Below are 21,865 nucleotides of genomic sequence, written 5' to 3'. Positions count from 1 at the left end.
CCCCCAGTAACCACTACATGATTTTCTTTACCAAGGTATTTCCCCTGAGAGCTTAAGTCACAGCAGGGACTTCTGTATTGGTTCATACACACCCCTTTCATGACTACTTCCTAGCAGAAGCACCTTCTTGGTCTTTATATGGCATTTAAGAATTCTACCTCAAGAAAAAGACTAAAAATGACTTCTGTGTGTCTATGCCATATAACTTTCAACATGAGACTATATTTTGCTCGCAGTGAAATTACAAAAATGACTAACATTATAAGTTTAATGCACTGCTTTTCGTTACCTTTCAACAACAGTTCTATCTGAAGCAAGGAGAATGATTTCCTACACATACAGCCCAGTTCCAGTTTGTGGAAGAAGTCTTATTGGTTATTTATAGTGGTGAACAACACAACTTATTAACTCGTGCATGATGTTTTATTAGTAATCTCTGTCTTGAATAAAACCTGAGAGCTTAAAGGTGGGTTTTAAGCTCTTAGGTTTTCAAATCTCATCCAGTGCAGTCCCCAACAATCAGTCTTTGCTTTTCATCTCATATGGTAAGTCTCCCCTGACCTGCAATTCTGAGTGACTTTCCCAAAATCTACCCTTTTTCTTAGACCTCTCCAGTCCTTTTCCTTCATCCCTCTTCCTTCCCCCTGAAGAAGAAGCCACTGGCTCCAAAAGCTTGTCAATCATGACAATCTTTTATGTGTGTGTTCTGTCACCGCTTGGTGAGAAGATTTTTTATCTATCCAATTAAATAATGATTATTTATAGTGACTGATTACTTCTCCTCTTTCAGTTTTTTTATATTCTCTGATTATGCTAAACTTCTGGATAGTAGCTTACAAATTCATATTATTGTACTCGTGTTAATAATTTGAAGTTACAAAATTGTTTGGCAGCCAAATGAGTACTTTCAGCTTACAACTAGCACAAACCGCATACTCATTAAATAACTCTATGTAGACAAAACATGACAGCTATCTACTGTTTGGTGTTATTTTTTTCCTTGTTTTTTCACTTTTATAACTGTTATAATTTTTTAAGCAATACAATCAGTAATATCATAAGTTTCATTTAAATCTGGCACTGCATATTCTCCAGTCATTTAGTAACAGAAAGTCCTGGAAGAATGTAAATAATTTAGGAGCACACAGGAGGGACCCACACCCCACCCCAAAGCCACACACACACAGTAAATATATAATCAACACTGACATTTTTATATTTATCATTCATTCAAAATAAAATTCCTTTAACTCAGTCAACCATTTTAAGCATATTTTCCATTATGCTTCATTACATACCATTTGTATCATCAAAAAACAATCAAATATCTTTCCTCCCAATAAAAATCTGAAACAAATTAATTTCTCTTTTCTTTTTTCACTTTTTTTCTATATTTTCATTGTTGACAAATGCCAATGAATTCAGTGCTCCTCCCAACCCCTTGCTACATGGGTTGCACCCATGTGGAAGAGCCAGGTACAAGAACTGTCGAATGTATCCACCCTGCACATCCCAAACCATTCTAGCTACAAGCAAGTACTATTGCATCAGAGGCAAGGCCACCTATGAAAGCAGTCATATATATCAGCTGCAGTTTTAAATGAATGCCCACCACCAGACTGTGGCCAAGAGCCGAATTGACCACCCAGTGGAGCAACATACTACTCAGCACAAAATGCTTGATTTACATGGCTACTTCACAGTCATGCCTTCTGGATCACCACCCCCCTTGCCCCCCAACACCAGTTTCTCTGAATTTCATACATAGGAGCTGTCCCTGCGATACATCCTTCATTCCCATAATCTTCCTGGTCTCAGTCTCTACTAGCCGCTGCCCCATAACTCTTAATTTCACTCATCCTGCAGCTACATCATCTTCCCTATTCTTTACATTCCTCTGTTCTGTGACCCTTTCCAATACACAGCTCTATGTCATAATATCTGTGTGCTTGACAAACTCACTGTTATCAGTGATTGTGCTACGTTCATTTCCTGTGCACCTACTGCAGCCACCCTTCCCCTTCAGCCTCCTTCTGTATCCCACTCCCTCCCTCCCTCCCAGTTCATCCAGCACAACCCCTCACTCCGTGTGTTCAGCTGGTGAAATGTAGCTGTCTTGATGAGTGTATGTGTATGCATATCTATGTGTGTGTATGTGAACTCTAGCTCAAAAAAGGATTCATCATAAAGCTAGAAAGTTTGTGGTCTTATTGCTGTTTCTCTCATTGACTCAATGCATCTACTATGTGCAAGCAGCCACCTTGTTTAAGGAATATTTTATTGAAAACTACGGGCTGAAAAACTTTCATTCTCCCCAGTCAAGTGTTGCTATCTAGCCAAGTGACTGCTCCCATGGCTAACAATCTGTAGCCAGACCATGCTGCAGGCCAAGCATAGTTCTCACAGTTGAGGACTCCTGATGAGAGATGCCATGCAAATGCTATCAGGCAATAGGAAGTGTGAGCAAATGAAATGTGGGTTCCTGGTAGACAGGAGCAGTGTGGTGGGTCCAGAACAGATGCTTTCTCTGTGACTGTCTCCTGACCTAACAACACACAATCTCCCTGCATTCTCCTCATCCACTTAGCTTTAATGGCCATTGCACTTTCCCTATGTGCACTCTGTGTAACATGAAGGAGAACTAAATTTGAATACTGTTTAACAGAATTATCTGTTCTCAAAACAAATATCCCCTCTGGGTGCCTCTTCCTTTGCCTTCACTGTCGCTTCCTATTTATGTGGCGTCAGTTCATTGGGGTATGAGAAAGATACTGCCCCCTATGAGTGGCTTGTAAACACCCATACACAGAGCTGGAGTGCTGCCACACTGGGTTGCTGCTGTCTTCATTCTACATAGAGTTCCAGTTGGCTGCGGGCCCTACCACCATTGCTGCCTAGCAGGTCCTTTTCAGCTGGCCTCCTGCAGTTGCCACCACATAGTCCATTGCTGAGCCACCTCCTGCTACTGCCCTGAGGGTCCAAGTCTACATCTACATAAACAGTCTGCAATGGTGGAGGGCACCCTGTACCACTGCTTGTCATTTCCTTTCCTGTTCCACTCAAATAGAGCGAAGGAAAAATGACTGTTTATATGCACCCATATGAGCTCTAATTTCTAGTAACTTATCTTTGTTTTCCTTATGCACAATCTATGTAGGTGGCAGTAGAATTGTTTGGGAGACAGCTTCAAATGAAGATTTTCTAAATTTTGTCAATAGCATTCCTCAAAAAGAATGTCACCTTCCCTCCAAGGATTCCTGTTTGTGTTCCCCAAGCAACTCTGTTAACACTTACTTGTTGTTTGAACTTACCAGTGATGAACCTAGCAGCCTGCCTCTGAACTGCTTTGACATCTTCCTTCAATCTGACCTGGTACAGATCCCAAACACTTGAGCAGTATTCAAGAACAGGGTGCACCAGCATCCGATATGCAGCTTCCTTTACAGGTGAACTACTCTTCCCTAAAATTCTCCCAGTAAACTGAAGTTGACCATATGCCTTCCCTGCCACAGTTCTCACATGCTCATTTCATCTCAAATTGCTGTGCAATATTATGCCCAGATATTTAAAAGACTTGACTATGTCAAGCAGGACACTAGTAATACTGTATCCAAACATTATATGTCTCATCTTCCTACGCATCCACATCAACTTACATTTTTTCCGCATGAGGGCTAGCTGCCATTCATTACACTAACCGGAAATATTGTCTAAGTTGTCTTGTATCTCCCTACAGCCACTCAACTTCAACACCTTACTGTACACCATGGCATCATCCGCAGACAACAGCAGATTGCTGCTCACCCTGTATGCCAAGTCATTTATGTATATAGAGAAAAACAGTGGTCGTATCACACTTCTCTGGGGCACTCCTGATGATACCCTTGTCTCTGATGAACGCTTGTTGTTGAGGACAATGTACTTGGTTCTATTATTTAAGAAGTCTTCCAGCCACTGACATATCTGTGAACTTATTCCATATGCTCGTACCTTCGTTAACAGCCAGCTATGGGCACTATGTCAAATGCTTTCCGGAAATGTAGAAATATGAAATCTGCCTGTTGCCCCCCACCCATAGTTCTCAGTATATCATGTTAGAAAAGGGCAAGCTGACATTTGCACAAGCAATCCTTTCTAAAACCATGCTGATTCATAGACATAAGCTTCTCAGTTTCAAGAAAGTTTATTATATTTGAACTGAAAATATTTTCAAGAATTCTGTAGAAAACCGAAGTTAGGGAGACTGGTCTGTAATTTTGTGAGTCTGTTCTTTTACCCTTCTTATACAAGGGCAGATGAAATATTAATGGATTTTTTTTTTTTTTTTGTATTTAAATTCATTTATTGAAAAACTCAAGGCAATTGTAATTTATTTTTCCACATAGTCTCCTGCTTTGGAAATGCATTTGTCCCAGCATATGGGCAGCTTTTTGATACCCTCATCATAAAAAAAACTGGGTAGTGTCACCAGCCAGTTGTGCACGAAGTCTTCCACACTCTCGTCATCTTCAAATTGTCGCCCTCCTAGAGCTTCTTTAAGTGGTCCAAATAAATGGAAATCACAGGGGAATTAGTCTGGGCTGTAAGGAGAATGATCAAGTGTAGTCCAGTGCATTTCCTGTAGCTTGGAGGCAGTCAGAGCTGCAGTATGGGGTCGGGCATTGTCGTGGAGGAAGATGACCTGTAGAATCGATTGGTCTCATCTTTTGCAGTGATATGCAACACTAGCTTTGTTCAACAGTTTGCAGCATTGATTGTGTATCACTCATGCAAAAAATCAATCAGAAAAATGCCTCACTTATTGGAAGAAACGGTTGAAAGAACCTTGCCAGCTGACAGTCGAGTCTTAGTTTTTAATGGTGCTGACTCCCCTTTCCTCTGCCACTCCTTACTGGCTTGTTTGGATTCTGGAGTGGAGTGGTGAACCCTTGTTTCATCACAGGTGACGATAGGACTCAAAAATGCATCACCTTCTTCTGCAAACCTTGCTGTAAGCCTCTGACAGACCTCCAAACATCTCAGCTTCAGATTTTTGGTCAAGAGTTTAGGTACCTATCTGGAACACACTTTACAGAACTGTAGATCATTTGTGATGATTGCTTGACAGCTCCTATAACTCGTTCTGACTTTTTGTGCAATTTCTGATACTATTTCCTGTCAATCATCATTAATAATGTCTTTAACCACACGAATGTTTTTGTCTGTAATGCTGGACCAAGGATGGCAATCGTGTTTTCTGATTTTCCACACGTTCTTGTCCTTCCTTGAACTTTTTATGCCAGGCAAACACACATGTCCTTGATAATGTTTTATCATCAAACTGTGCCACCAACCTCTGGGAAATTTCCACCACTGTAACTCCTACACACGCAAGATATTTGATAATTATGCGTTGCACAATGGAGGGGTGCACCTGTTGCTCAGACATCATGGGCGTTACTGACGAAACGGCGGGTAATATCTAACAGCATGCTTTCCTCATTTCTAATGGTCCTGCCTAAGCTTCACGCACAGCTCTTTTCACAGACACCCAAATCTCTAATAACCTTCGCTTGTCATCATTTGTGCTTTTTCTTTTGAACCAAGAGTGCAATATCCTCTGCTTCCTCAGATCTTCCGAATTTTGTTATTGGTGTCAGCACTGGGGGAGCATCTTTGCCTTATCATCACAATTACCACACTGTCTCTCCAAGGGTCATGGGTTCTTCACCATGTTGCACCACATATAATGCGTCACCAGCCCTGCCTCTTCAGTCTCCTGTTGTTGATCTGCCAATGGAGAACTATGAGAACATTGCAGCTGGGAAGGATAGGGAACTGCTCTCTTAAAAGTGTTGTTTTCCGAGGACATGTTTTCTCTGCTTTGTTTTTTTTTTTTTATTGTTAACCATTATGTTTCGGTCCCTTTGCTTGTACCAATGTCTCAGATGCACTCCCAGCAAAAGTGTGGGGATGAAGGTGATAGTAATGACTCCATTAGGACCATGTGGGATAAACTGGATAATCTCACCCTTAAGAATATGGAGATGGAGGGGAGATTTGAGCAGGTGTGGACACAGTCAACTTGTGTCAAAGTCAGATTTGAATGTTTAGGCTACCCTTGAGGGGTCTAAGGAAGTTGAAGCCAGTACAGCTCCCCCACAGCTTACTACTGTGGACAGCTGTCATGCAGTTACATTCATTCCTTCGTTTTTGAGGAAACTCAGAGAAAATGTATCTGCTTTTTTGACAAAATGCCTGCAATGTTGGCCACATTTGTTCATGGCCAGACAGTCTCCTGTTGAAGTCAGTGCAGCTGAAGTTATCAGGATGCACATACCTAAGTAGAATCAGTAGATGCATTGAGAACACAGAGAGGTTTGAAATTCTGGCAAGGGGTCTAACAGAGAGGTATTCAGATAAGAAGGGTATAAGTTATTACATACTAAGCTGTCTACCCTCAGATGAAGGTAAGGAGGAGATTTTGAGGTCTTTGCCAATAGGATCTGTATGATCTCATACGGTACTTACATCCTGGGAAGAAATGCGACATGTGATGATCTCTTGCTCAAAGTGGCAAAAGTGCAAGTATTTGGTCTTACGTTTTCCTTACATGAAGAAACTAGGAGATTTGTTTCAGCTCCAGTACATAATAATGACCCTTATAGTGTGTTTACAAATTATGCAAGTTGCAGATACTGTAGGTAGTTGAATCATACTGTTAACAGATATCAGCTTACTTACTGTCCTCAAAAAAAAAAAAAAATAAACTCCACCCAAACAGGCCACGAAGGCCTGCCAGCACATGATCCGACATGAACCAGTGTAACCACTGTGGCAAGGCCATTGGCTACTTACTGTCTTAACTGCCCTCAGTCAAAAGGTAGAGCAAACTGTGGCTATGATGGATTTCAGAATTACACAGGTAGTGGGAGAATTAATCATGGAAATGAATGGGGGCAGGTGCAGCCAGCCCTCCCCGTAGCAACAACAAACTATTAACCTCATCAACTTTTTTGAGGTGGCAAATGTGATTGTGTATGGCACTACGTGTGGGGGGAAAAGTGAGGATTTTAATTGATTCATATGTCCAAGAAAGTTTGAAATTTGAAGCACTGGGAAAGAAAGGACTTGATTTTCATGTCATCCTGGGGAATGACTTTCTGTGCCATTATCAGAGTATCATCAACTATCTAATGCAATCTGTTCAATTCAGTGAAGCAATTTCTCATTTTGGTTGCAATAGGATTGAACAGGTATGTCACACATTGGGGAAGGGGCTCATTTCCCAAAATTCTGATGAACTGTGTAGCTGTGTGTTATAAGCCATTGCCCCTGTAATAATACATTATGATAATGGAAGAGTTCTCTGGATGACAGCCAAAGTCTGAGATCCAAGTGGAATAATTTTTCAGGTTGACCCGCTCACCAAGGATGACTGCAGACTGTCAGACTGCCATGACCAGGAACCCACATAAACACCACAGTGGCTCCATCAAGAGTGAGAAAGTGACAGTTTTCCTGGACCCACAGCACTGAGGGATGGGCAGTGTACAGTGCACAGAGGCTATGAAGGACTCAGAGAGAGTCTGAGCAGATGACACAACTGAAACGCCTGTGTAACCGGATGTACTCCATGGCCCGATAAAGGGTGAAGAGCTCTGCTGTAAATACTGAACAGTGGTCTGGAAGCCAATATTGAAAAATGTCAGTGCCAATGACAAAGCCACATCCAACACCACTGTCAATGTGAGAGCCATCAGTGTACACAAAGGTACTATTGTGAAGTTCCATGTGAAGATTGTGAAACTGAAGGTGATAGAGAAAGGCTGGAGTAGTGTCCTTAGAAAGCAAATGAAGTTCCAAAGTGGACACGGGCCACCACACAAGGCCAAGGTGGTGAAGGGTTCACACCCACTGGGAAAGTTGCAGGGAGCGAGAAGTTAAGCTGTCTGAGCAAGAGACGAAAGCAAACTCCAGCACGTAACAGAGAAGAGGGGTGCACCCATACTGGTGATAGGCATAGGATGGGTGGCCACCCATGGTACACAAATGGCTTGCATACCTGCTGAGGAGAAAGTCACAGTGGTAGTTCAGCAGCTTCTGCACACAAACACTCAACCGGGCCACCGTAAAAGGTTCCAGTGGCCAAACGGATGCCACGATGGTGGATAGTATTGAGACAGCGTAAGAGAGACGGATAATCAGATGCATAAACAAAACACCAATAGTCTAGTTTTGAACAGAAAAGGGATCGGTACAAACGGAGGAGGGTGGTTCGATCTGCACCCCAGGAAGTACCACTGAGGACACACAGGACATTGAGGAACCGTGTACAGCAGTCTGCTAGGTAAGACATGTGGGATGACCAAGAGTGTTTCCTATCAAGCATGTTCCCCAGGAATTTCGTAGTTTCAATAAATGGAAATGCAACAGGCCCAAGATGTAAAGATGGTGGGAGAAACCAATTGTGCCACCAGAAATTCATACAAACGGATTTGCCATTGGAAAAATGAAAGTCATTATTGATGCTCCATGGGTAATGATGATCAAGGCATTGTTAAAGATGCCACTGAATGAGGCAGATCCATGGAGAACTGCAATAGATGGCAAAATCATCAAGAAAAAGGCAGCCGGAGATGCCCGCCGGGAGATAGGCGATTTTTTTTAAATAGGGTTAATGGCGATAGGAAAGAGGATGATGCTCAGGACAGAACCCTGAGGCACACCATTTTCCTGGATAAAGGTGTCCAAGAAGGCAGAACCCATATGGATCTTGAAAACTTGGTCTGTAAAAAATTCCTCAAGGAAACAGGGCAGGCAGCCACATAAGCCCCACGTTTAGAGACTACCGAGGATACCAGTCCTACAGCAGGTGTCATAGTCTTTCTCCAAATCAAAAAACACATCCACAGTCTGGGATTTCCACAGAAAACCATTCATGACATGGGTGGACAAATTGACGAGATGGTCAATTGCAGAATGACACGCTTGAAATCCACACTCTGCAGCGGTTAGTAAATCGTGAGACTCAAGCCACCATAAGAGCCAAGCATGAATCATATATTCCATTACCTTGCAAACACAACTGGTGAGAGAGATGGGGTGGTAGCTAGAAGAAAGGTGTTTGTCCTTACCAGGCTTAGGTATGGGTATGACAGTGGCTTCACACCAGCATCTGGGAAACATGCCCTCTGCCCAGATGTGGTTGTACATATTAAGCTTGCCCGCAGGAGAACGGTGTTGCAACATCTGAATGTGAACAGTGTCTGGCCATGGGGCAGAGGATCAGGATGAAGTGAGAGCACGATCTAGCTCCCTCATAATAAAGGTAGCATTGTAGCATTCACGATTCTGAGAAGAGAAGGATATTGCCTCAGCCTCATCCACTCATTTCCAATGGAAGAAGGCTGGGTGATAGTGGGAAGAGCTCGAAATTTCCGCAAAATAGCAACCCAAGGTGTTGGAGACAGCAATAGGGTCCACGATGACACTGTCTGCTACTGCCAGGCTGGAAATTGAGGACTGGATCTTGGTCCCAGAGAGCTGTCGAAAATTGGCCCACAGGACAGAGGAGGGAGTGGAACTGTTAAAAGAACTAGTAAATGAAATCCAGCTAGCTTTTTTACCATCCCAAATGGCATGACAACACTGTTCACGCATCTGTTTATAATGAACATAGGTTTAATTCGTAGGATGATGGTTAAAAATGCGGAGAGCACATCTCCACACTGTAAGGATAACGTTTGTAAGATAGTCCACCTAGTCATCACAACTGGGGAAATCGTGTTTGTTGAAGGTTGCCAGGAAGGACTAAAGCCGCCACTCGGCCTTAGTGAGCTGCCATTTGGGTGTGCACACATATAGGGTAGGAGTCAGCAAATGGATAGTCTGGTACCGAGCGCCGCGGGTTTCGAATCCATGCCAGACGGCATGGAACTCGATGACCACTAGAGGTCTCTGCAGCAGTCGCACCATGTGTCATGACTGTGCGCTCCTGGCCTCGAGTCTAATGTGAGGGTGCCACTGTGGAGCATGTGGTCCCAGTGGCCAATAGCGACATACCCTGTTGTGCATTTAGGCGGCTGTCTCTCACTCAGTGAGGCAGTCTGGTATTCACATTGAGTCTGTTGATATCTCACTAACAGACATTGTATTTATGTTGCTTGTGCTTACTTCCTGTTTACAAGTGGACGTAGTTTTGATTTTGTGAGGTTATCTCTTGTGACCCCATTGCTTAATACTTTGTTGTTGATCTTGGTGGTTTGCTTGGTTGTCCATCGTCGTGCTTGTCCTTCCATTCCCGTTCGTCTGTTTTGTTTGTTTGTAGGCCACTCCCGTTCGGTCCCAGCGCGCTTTCGTTAGCAGCAACCCCACGACCATTCCTGTTGTGGTTACAACAGATAGCACCCAGGAAATGGTCACTCAAGTAGGTTTCAGAAAGAACGGGCCACTTGAGCAAGCTGGGCAGTGCAGAAGGATAGATCCAAATGGGAACAGGTGTACGAGGAGGCAGATAGGAATGTAGGTGCTCCTGTGTTAAGGTAGAAGAGGTTAAGTTAAGAAAATCAGCCAAGAGGACACCTCTCTGACAGGTTCTGGGAGAACCCCAAAGGGGATGGTGTGCATTAAAGTCACCAAGCAGCAGAAATGGGTGAGGTAGCTGCCCAACACGCTGGAGGAAACCTGCCCTGGTGACATAGGTCAAAACAGACCGGGAAGAAATGAGAAAGCTCAAAGCGGTCATGAGGATGCAATTTTGTTTTTATGAAGGCAGAGTACAAGGAGATGCTTCAATTCTAAAAACAGCCATAAATCCTCTTTGTTGGGTCGAAGGCCATGAATGTTCCATTGAAGGAGAGCCATGATGAGGAAGAAATGATGGGTGTCATCTTGGCGGCTGCTGAGTGCCAGCCTTCGAAAACACTCTGCTACAAGGCACAGAGGCAGGAGGATCCTGCTCCATGAGGTCTACAGAAGCATCGGCTTTCTTGTGCTGCTGGTCTGTGGAGTACAATGCAGAAAAATGGTTGGTGGCGCACACTGGCAGCATGGAGGCTGGCTGGGCGAAGGTATCACGTGATGACACCATTGAAGAGGCTCTTCGAGTCAGTGAAGGAGAAGACCGTTTGTCCGTGTTGGACTTCTTTGAGCCTTTCTGGTAAGCAGAGGAAGACTCAGGTATTGGTTGGCTGGAGGGACATATGAAGTCTTCACGGGAGTACCCCTTCTGCCCTTTCCGGTCTGCCAATTGTGTAGCAGGTGACTCTACCCCTTCAGGCGAGAGTTTGATGGCTCGTTGCACAGCCGGTTGAGGGGACAGTGATGCTACCTTGACACGGGGTGATTTCATAGCCTCAGAGCTGAATTTGAGAATGCATGTCTGCATAGGCACGTCCTTCATGGTGCGAGATGTAGCAAGAGCAGTACTATAAGTGCCAGGTGGTAGAAGCAGGGTTTGCGACTAGCCAATAACTTGCGAATGACTGGGTAAGGAACTTTTTCTTTTACCCGGATCTCCTGGACAGGCCATTGATTGAGATAGGGACAATCTCGAGAGGAGGCTGCATGGTCGCTATTGCAGCTGATACAGTGGGGAGAAGGAGGCAGACGATCGCCCTCGTGCACATCCTTACCACAGGTTAAACATTTGGCCAAGTGTCAACAAGACATTAGAGTGTGGTTGAAATGATGTCGCTGGTAGCAGTGCACTGGGGTTGGAATGTACGGTTGGACTGTGATAACTTCATAGCCTGATTTGAACTTGAATAGAAGACTCACTCTATCAAAGGCGAGAAAAAGAGTTCGTATGGGCACTAAGGAGGAACCTACTTTTTTTATTACCCAATGGAAGGCAATGAGATCCTGATCAGAGGGGTATGTCTGGATTTTGACCTCAGTCAGACTGTCAAGCAGCCTAGTGTAAATAACACCACGGGAAGAAGTTGGAGTTCTACAGACCTCAACATGAACAAGATAGCCATGGAGAAGCAAAGGGGCATGCAGTTGTTGTGCTTGAGAATCAGAAGTAGTCTCCAAAAATAAAGTGCAATTCTGCAAACGAGAGCGGGATTTCATAGGGCCGGCAATTGCATCAACACATTTCTGAATAATAAACGGATTTAACATTATGAAGGACTGGCTGTCTTCAGTATGTGAAACCACAAGGAACCATGGTGCAGCTGGAAGCGTCTTTGAATTGAAATCCCCCATGATTTCCAGCATCTTCAATGGCGCGCTCCTTCCAACTGGGGCCCCCCTTCTCAAGGGGGCGCATCTGCCATAGAAGATTGTTCACCCCTACCGAACACCTCCCTGGCGCCTCAGATTGCCAACCCTGAGCTCCTACAGCTGCAAAACTACATAAATATGAGTCTCAACCTGCAATCATGCACAGTACCATATGCCCACGAACCCAGCTGGTGCGATGTCCGCACCTAGGCTTCCCACTGGAGCGTGTCCCTCTGTACTTTCCCCCGAATGTCTGCAACGTGATGTTCAAGCACTTGTATGGTCTGATCCACCCTAGTATCCATGAAATTGCATATTGCCTGACTGCCATAGTCCTCCACGTGTATACCCACAAGTTTTCTGTTCTTATATTTGCTATGTGTGGAACAGCTGTGCATAATTTTTTACATTTATGATTCATCACATGCCACTCACTGAAATCTGCATTTCTGTGAGGCTACTGTGAGCTATAGGAATTTTTACTGTCCCATGTTAATTTTTATGTAACTGTGTCCAGTTCCAATAAAGGAATGAAAAATCAAGAGTACTTCTGTGTCCTGTTTGCTCCCCATTTTTTTTCTTTTTCTTTTTTTTGTGGCAACACCCGAACATACTATGTACTTTAGAGATATGTTCCCATGTGAACAAGGTTAGTGAATAAAGAATTTACAGTGTTTTAGTCCTGCAATGGTCTACCCTCTTTATTTAGGCAACCCCATTGACAGTGAAATTAGTTATTGATTTTTGTGCCCTTTTCTATTGTAGCTGCAAGATAGCGTTTGTAGGATACCCATTCTTGTCACATCTACTTAACTTTTCATTACAAGCTTCCACTGTTAAACCATAGTGTTAATGTACATCCTCATCTGTCTATTCCCTCCTTGTGAACTCCTGTGTCCACCTCAGTGATGGGCATGCAACCCTACAGTACACATGCAATAATCTGTGTTGCAAAAACTGATATGGGATGGCCATGGGATTGTGCTTTCCAATCCCATTAAAAAATTATCTTGAAATTATTTACAAAAGCCTTCCACGTGTTAGGTTGCATTATTGATTTCTTCCCCTTTAGTATGAGTTAGCACAGGTTGTCAAGTTGTAATGCAGTGCCCAGATTCAGGCTTAGAGTTCCCTTTCTTTTCAGCCAGTAGTATTCCATGATGTATGCAGTTCAGTTTTCTTGAGCCAACTCTAGATCTCCTGAGAAATATGATCCAATGCTGACGTGTTGCTTATAGGTGTCTACACCACCATACTGAAAGCTTCATAAACACTGTTACATGGATAGCCAAGAGGTGTGGTGTAGGCAAAAGGAGAGGGAAGGGGCAGCAGTGGGCAGCTGTGACAGACGGATACTTCTCGACGGCCCTGACCCCTGAAGAAAGTCGAACTGGTGGTGAACCTGTTGTGCTGCCCCTAATATGCTGCCCATCAACATCAATAATAAAACAAGATTTAAGAGTATGCTTTGAATGTGAGAGAAAATAAAGAGGATAGTGCGTTTGAAAGAAGGGAAATAAAGTAGTAGCATTAAATTTTTTCTTGTGTTTCCAATTTGTGCATTCCATTTGTTTTGTGTATTCCATTTGTTTTGTGTATTAACAGAACTAGTTTTAGATTTATCTGGTACACCACAAAGATCCTGGATATGTCAGATTAATGATAAAGAATTTGCAGAACAACTGGTTTAAAAATTTGTCTAGTACAGTGGAAGAAGATGTGTTGGATAAGCTTATAGTGTCAACAGTAACATTAATATGAGAAATACTTCTGAAATTAGTACACAGTAAGGAATTATGATATAATTCCAAATACTTAAATTTATGTAGAATGTTGTTTTAGTTTATTGATTTTCAAAACTGTATTAGCTTCAAAACCAGTTGGATGTTATGGGATTCGGCCATGACATTTCCGAACATAGTATTACACAAACCTTTAATTTGAATGAAAGTAGAAATTACTGTGTGATAGGCCATAAAACACGCAACATGAAATATGGAATCTATTGATGCAACCTGCATCTAAGTGCAATGTTTGGTTGTGCTATGTAATTTTCAATTGAGCGAAACAGCACTATTCAGGGTGGAGAAAAGCAGCTATGTTTGGAAATCATTACACAAGAAGATTAGGAATTGTCATATGAGGTGCGTGACCACTAAAGTAGGCAGAAAGTATGTCATGGACAAGGGCAAAAGTGGCATCTTGAATGTTCTAGAAAGTTGGTGTAGGGACAATTCTGACAAAACTAATGAGACATAGTTTGGGGAAAGAGAGAGACATCTTGGATGCAGCAGAATGAGCACACCCATATCTCTGTATTGGGGGATACTAAATAGCCTGTCAGTAAAAATACTGTATTGATATGAAATATATACCCAAAAATTCTCACAACAGTTGCTCACTGCTGGTTTTTTTATCTCCTATTGGTGTTGCTAGTTCATAGAGTGGAGAGTCAATTACTCAGAAGGTAGCTCCTATAAAGGTTCCTTGAATTCTGGTATGACACACATATCTCTGTGATTTATACTTATGTATGCCAAATTAACAGGAAGACAGAGGGGCTCAACAATACAGTCTGTTTCTACTTGATGAATTTGATACTCATATGCTGGCCATCAATCTCTTCCCTGGGTAATAATTTCATTCAAAGTGTATATACATGTCAGCAGCACGAGCACAACATCAGAACATTTACAGTGTAAGGGAGGAAGCTGAGTGTTGCAGACTGCAGCATTGTTGAAAGTGTGACTGGTTGAACTAAACAGGTGAGTTTGCTTAAGATGCATTCAGATTGCCCACAGCTCAGCCAGCCGCCATTGTGGAGGGTTCTTTTGTTGTGTTTTGTACTTCTTATATAACTTGTAAAAATTGGTGAAAAATTAAGAGATGAGTGAATAAGTTACAGAGTACACACCAACACTCTGAACATAAGACAACGAAACAAAGTCTGAATTTAATTTCCTTATGTTTCCAGTCATGTCAAGTGATTGTGCATCCGCAAGATTCATTGTCAAGTGGTTACTTTTGCCATGTGGTTGCTGCTCTCATCCTTATAAAACCATTGTACTAACCATGACATTACCAGTGCTCAGTCCACCACTATAAGAGGTAGCCAACGTGGCTGGAGGTCCAAAAGATCAGCTATAGTGCTATGAGACCATGCATTCATTCAGAATAAAATCTAGATGAGAACACTATTTGTGTCTGTATTGTTATTGTGTAAATCACAGTTCAGCTAAAACTGTTATTTATTATTAGCAATGAAAACCACTAGGGAGGAAATATACTGAGAAGTGTGAGTAAGAATTCAAAGATTCTTCAGGACACCACTGGATAATGCGCAGTTATATAACTTTATACAATATCCTTATTGATCTCTTCGGCTAAATAAGTGCTCTATTTGCTTTAAGTGAGCTGCCCAGAAGATAATTCCATAAGTCAACAAAGTGTGAAAATATGTCAACATACTTGTCTTTAAATCAACACAATGAGTGATACTTCTGGGGGCAAAACATGCTGAACTAAGCTTCTTGATTAATTATTTACCTGTTACCTCAAATTTATGAATATAATAGAGGGAAACATTCCACGTGGGAAAAATATTTCTAAAAACAAAGATGATGAGACTTTCCAAACAAAAGCGCTAGCAGGTCGATAGACTTGTGTGTATGTTTGTGTGTCTATCGACCTGCCAGCGCTTTTCTTTGGTAAGTCTCATCATCTTTGTTTTTAGATATATTTTACCTCAAATTTAGTATGTTGTGTAATTGAACCCTGAGCAGTTTTATAAACACTGCTTCATTTAGTGTATGTATCATTAACATCGTAAATTGCTTGAAACTCCATAGAAGGTCTATGAGTTTTTATGAGATTAAGACTTTAAACTCTTTACTGGGAGCCAATTGTAAGTCTATAGCTACCTTAAGCCACTACTGGCTATGATTTTTTCTTACTTTGTATATTTTTCTACAAACTTCTCAATGGTTTGACAGTGATGATGTTATTTTTAAATAACAAATTTTATCGCAGTATACAGTTCCCTATAAATTTCACTCTAGTTAATCTAACGTAAATGGCCTCAGCTGCCAGAGACTGCGATGTGTGTGTGTGTGTGTGTGTGTGTGTGTGTGTGTGTGTGTGTGTGTAAGTAAGCTCACTTTCCGAGTCTTCTTGCTGTGCCAAAAGCAACTTAGCATCTCCGCTATATGGTTAGAAGCAACTATCCTTTTCATAATATCGTTACTTGAACAATAGTTTGGTCTGGAGTCATTAATTACCCTGACTGATTGCCATAGAGTTGGCGCAGTGCTATAATACAATATGCTGACTGTGTGTGCATTCATTGCCAGATAAAAAGTTATTTGATCAATATGAACTTCATTGAAGAACACATTATTAGTCAGGGTGCTGATGTATTGCATAATGAAAGGTAAACTGCTGGAATAAAATGGTAGAGTTCAAATAATGTTAGATATTTTGTCAGACTCCTTTGGCAAGCATACCTTAAAACTTCCACATCAGACCTTGTTTTGATCAGATATATATCCTAAGAACAGTCAAGATGAGTTATATAGAGCTCAAAGTTTCCAAGTGATGACCTGTATGCAGTTACAATTATAAATGAAATATTTATCATTGTTGGCTCAGAACCACATGCTTGATATATGGAAAGTTTTCAGACATGTGTAAACTTGTAGGCTTATGATTTTTCTGTTGCTATGTGCTACTCTATCACATTCTTCCCAATTGTCTTCATGTAGATCAATTTTTACTTAAGTTTAGGTATATATGGTCGTTTACTGTCATTCAGTAATGGGGAATTTAAGGTAGTTGCAAAACATCGTAACCACAGCAATTTGTACATATTACTGAACCTTCCCAGTCTTTATGTGATCCACAATTCGGGGAAAAAGAATTGTGTCAACTCTTTTTTTTTTTTTTTTTTTTTTTTCCGGCAGATGACAATGTTCATGCATGTAATGCGAAGTACTGGTACTTCGCACTTTGAGAATACCTTCACAAGTCAAGCTAATTCTGAATTTGTGGCGAAAAAATTGAAAGAAAAACAAAAATACACGGTAGACAGAAGTAGTAACTAAAACATACCGAGCTGTTTCAGTTTAATCTGTGAAACGACATGTACTAAACTGCAGTGCATTTAATATTTATCATAAATATGCCCACTAATGCAACTAGGCTAGGCGAAAATTACGACTTATGATAACTGAAGAAAACTTCACAAGCAAAGATCGCTAAAAAATAATTTTATTGCATGACCAAATTTGACAGGGTTACACTGTCACCATCGATCGAATGTTATACTTCAAAATTTTTACAACATATTTAAAGCATAAGACCTTACGATGTCTCTGTTGAAATCGGTCATAAAACAAAATACTTTTTAAGCGGTCTTAGCTTGTGAAGTTTTCAATTATCATAGACTGCAGATCGCCCGCAGACTGACAATGTCAAGAATGTAATATATTCCAAGGTATTGCTGATTATTATAACTGCTAGTCTTCAATTAAAAAAGAAAAATAATTAATATGATTGCGCCATGTTTTCCATTCATATCAATATTTTAAGACTCATCAAATGTCTTCTACCTGGATGAAAGATTTTTCCGATTGACATCGTATGATAACCATTTTGTTTGAAATACTGGGGTAATGTCGTAAAATTGCCAGCCGTCTCTCGCCAGTAGCTGTAGAAATCATACAACCGAATACTGTCGGGGCGTCTGCTGGTCAGAAATGAATTTCGACTTGGAGCGCACAGCGCTTGCTAGGAACAGAAAATAATGAAACAGAATCAGGACGGTTAATTATTTGATTTTAGGCTTTTGGTAAAATTAATACCTGGGCAAAGGCATGTTTGAATACGACGCTCTTTTTTGCAAGTGCGTTAATGTGGGGTGTGTGAGCATTTACATCATTATAGCAACCAAGTGCGGGACGTAAATCGTCAACAACTATGAACAGTATATTCTTCTTGACTGCTCTGCCGGTACTATTGACGATGACGAGAAAAAGCAGACACCTAACTACGGACAACATGTCTACTACACAAAGCTACTTTCGCTTGTGCTTTGTTTACTCATATCAGCTGATTTGCAGTAGCCAAGAGAAGTTATGCAACCAAAGTTATTTATGTTGTCGGACGAACAGCACTTTTTTCGCCCTCAGATCTATTTCGTGTAATAAATTGTTTTATTTTTTAACGTTAAATGCATTAAAAAATGTTAATTGGTTTGTTGTGTGACAAAACTAAAAAAGTTTGTCAGCATTCGCAATGGCCTTGACGTCATAGTTTACTACAGCTGTCAGGACTGACGCAGTGGAGTGGAATGTAGCTTTATGGAAGTTGTCAAAATACAACAGATGTAGGTGAAAATGTTAGTATCTTGTGTACGCACTTTTAATATCGGGCAAAACTGTTGCACTACTAAAAAACTGAAAGATGCACTTTGTGTGTTTGCGTTGACAAGGGTACCATTAAGGCTTTGTTGTAGGACAGTACCTTTTGTTATGCGTCCAAATGCATTCCAAGAAGAATTCACACACACAAAAGAAATAGCAAACAAATTAATCGTACAACGTTATGAAGTATCAACATTTGTTTTTGGATGGCGGAATTGCATTTAAAATCGTTTGTGCATTTTCAGTTGTACAATGTCTGCTGAATCTCCTCGTAAATCCGTAAACCCAGCTGGAAATGTCGTCTTGCCACAGCCAGTTAGCGACAGATCCATAATTGAAAGCGTCGCAGGATTCATCAATGAAGTTGTACCACAGGTGAAAATATGTAAAGCATATTGTGGCAAGACATAGCTCTTCAGAATTTGTGGTTTAAGTATACTAACTTTTGTATTTCCCATAGAGTTATTCAAGTTTGCCCCTGACTGAGGCAAGAGAAGTCATTACATGGGCGCGATTTGAAAATGCAGATATAAATGATCCAGCTTTGTATCCAGATTCGTCTGATGACAGAAATGGTACTCCACCACTGCTTCTTATATTGGGCTATGGCAATGGCATCCAGGTTAGTTTAAACCCAATCAAATAACATATCTTGAAATATCTATTTTTGTTGTTTGAGAGTTGTCATTACTTGGACAGTTTATATATCGTGTAGAACAAGGCCTATACAAACTATTTTATTTTGCCTCTGTTTTTGTAAAACCTTTACAATTACATTGTCCTTGTTCCATATAATGTATCCATTTTCAGTATGTTTTCCAAAAGGGAGGAAAAAATCTCAAATTTCAAACTCAGGTTTTTCTGCTCACTTATGTAGACAGATAGCTACATTGACTCTATTTGTAATTTTCTTTCATAGATCCATAATGGGGTAATGTTCAAGGGTATAAAATGTCATAGAAACAAAAGTGCATTATAAATATTTACAAAACTGAACATTTCCACTGTTGTCACACCTGGAAATATCTCAAAACTTACATCATATCAGAATATTAAATGTTACGCAATAGATGTAAAATAAGTTTGTATCAATGTGATTATAATACCTTTACTATCACTCTTCTCAGCTGCCTTCCTCCAGTTAGGTTGGTCAGCTGTGTTTTCACATACTGTACGGTGAATTACAAATGATATTTATTGGTCAATGATTGACACTTTCATGACACGTGGTTGTAAATTTTTATTGTGGAATATTAGCAGACAATGAATTTGCTAAAGAAACAGAATAAATGTGCTAGTGTTCTCATAATATTGGTTTTGTTTGAAATTTTTATATGATTAAGTAGTACTTATTAGTTAATATCTTCTTTAGTGTTAAATTTTAATTGTACAAGGATTTATATACATTGCTTCCATAAAACTCCTTAGTTGCAACTACCCTATTGTGTGCTATTATTGTTCTGTGTTTTGTCTGTCTCAGAATGTTTACTGTTTTGATTTACATTATAGGCTCGGTAGTGTCTGAACTTCAGGTTGGGTATGTACTTGTTAGGGGTACTTTGTACCATATCTTTAAGAGAGGTGAATCTGTAATACAGAGTCTCAGTGTCATCTGAACAGCTTCTTGTTTAGGAAAAAAATTGTCAATCTTTGGAAAATTTTGATGTGCTGATTTTTTTTTTTTTTTTCCCCTCTAATTTGCATGCAGTGGTAACTAGAATATTGAACTACAAATCTTTCAGTTTTTAAGTTGGTTAGTACATTTAGCCATGAATCAATGCAGTATATTTATCAGAGAGAGAACAATCTTAAATTATGTGTAACTTTTTGTCAAGAATGATTAATACTTTGGAATGTTACACTCATTTTAACCAATGAATTTTTGAATGAGTGTACAAAACTGTAGAATTGGATGTCAGTAGTTAAAACTTTGTGAAATTACATTTGGTAAGCCTTTTAATGTATATTCAAAATTTCAACAAAATCTGAGATGGTAAGGAAGGGGCACTAGACCAGTTGACACTGAATGGACCAGTAGGAATGTGAATGAACTACTACAAACAGCACAGTGCAACCACTATCAAAGCCACAGTGAATATAAAGGCAAGACTTGAGTAGTATAAATATGCAGAATAACAGGAACAAACATACAAAGCAAACAAGTCCACTAAACATAAGCTCTAAAATGTATGCCTTGAGGACTATGAGCACTTCTTCATCTTTTGTGCTATGAAACAAATCTCTTGCTTTCCATATTTTGAGAGGTGGTGCTGTGGATCAAAGCAGGGGGGGGGGGGGGGGGGGAGACATCTCTTCTACTGAGCAAGTGCTCATAGCTCTTAAGGTATGTATTTTAGAGATCATGTTTACTAGACTTTTTTGCATCAAATGAGCATTCCTGTTATTACTCATATATTTAATTAACCTGATCTGATTAGGGTCATCAGACCCTCTCTTACACCGAACCAGGGTTTCACACATGCAGTTCCTTTTCATAATATCACAATTTCTAGGAAACAACAATTTTAATATGACACATAATACTGCAATGATTTGAGTGTCTGTAGAGATAATGTGAGTAAATAACACTGGCTATGAACTAATAAAGTTAATACTGCCAGTGTGTCTACTATTGTTGCTGCTACCACTAATACTGGTGGTGGTGGTGGTGGTGGTGGTGGTAACAATAATAGTGGCAGGTATAAAAAGAATTTATGGGCCAAGATAGGTGTTTCCTGATACAATGAGTTCTGGGGAAAAGAAATTTAAGGACACTGCAGCAGCTAAGAATACTGGAGAATGGGGAATTCTAGCTGCAGAGAAGAATTACAGGGGCAATGAGTGCCTACAGGGACAGTAGTAATCATTATTGTTGCTTCAGTAGACAGTCATTAACTGTCTTTTGAAGTTGGAGATATTCAATTCAAGAATGAATGAATGATTCAATCAATCTAATATAATATGGGCAGTTATTGCAGTACCTGCTACTGAGAAGGACTTCGAGAAGTGGCTGAAAGATGGAGTTGGACAAAAAGAATTTTGATCTCTTGGGAATGGGTGTTTGGGCTATGTTGTTCAGAGGACAGGCAACAGAGAAGACAGAGGCTATGGAAATCTCTGTGCTTGTCTGTATACAGCCAGGATAGCTGTGTGTATGATGGTTAAATATGATCGAAGAGTCAAACATTACAGATATATTGAACACAAGCATTCACTGTGAGCTTTCTTGAGAAAAA

General features: G+C 40.6%; 2 protein-coding genes across 3 annotated transcripts in view; one reads left to right on the top strand and one right to left on the bottom strand.

The window, feature by feature from the left end:
• The window catches only part of LOC124789458 (iduronate 2-sulfatase), a 121,080-nt gene extending 102,804 nt beyond the window's left edge, over positions 1–18,276 (bottom strand). The window contains exons 1-2 of one of the 2 annotated variants that reach the window (XM_047256826.1): positions 18,069–18,276; positions 17,817–17,994 (exon numbers count right to left, since the gene is read on the bottom strand). In XM_047256826.1, coding sequence (XP_047112782.1) covers positions 17,817–17,994; positions 18,069–18,266 — 376 coding nt within the window. In that variant the 5' untranslated portion in view covers positions 18,267–18,276. The remainder of the gene's footprint in view (positions 1–17,816; positions 17,995–18,068) is intronic. The other variant, XM_047256827.1, reaches the window with a different exon arrangement.
• Positions 18,277–18,544: 268 nt separating this feature from the next.
• Positions 18,545–21,865, top strand: part of LOC124787834 (breast carcinoma-amplified sequence 3 homolog) — a 117,020-nt gene continuing 113,699 nt past the window's right edge. Inside the window, exons 1-3 of the mRNA XM_047254775.1 lie at positions 18,545–18,592; positions 18,875–19,004; positions 19,090–19,251. Coding sequence (XP_047110731.1) covers positions 18,567–18,592; positions 18,875–19,004; positions 19,090–19,251 — 318 coding nt within the window. The 5' untranslated portion in view covers positions 18,545–18,566. The remainder of the gene's footprint in view (positions 18,593–18,874; positions 19,005–19,089; positions 19,252–21,865) is intronic.

This window comes from Schistocerca piceifrons, chromosome 3, assembly GCF_021461385.2.
Source record: "Schistocerca piceifrons isolate TAMUIC-IGC-003096 chromosome 3, iqSchPice1.1, whole genome shotgun sequence".
Classification (NCBI taxonomy): Eukaryota; Metazoa; Arthropoda; class Insecta; order Orthoptera; family Acrididae; genus Schistocerca; species Schistocerca piceifrons.
This window is presented reverse-complemented; position numbering and strand designations above follow the sequence as displayed.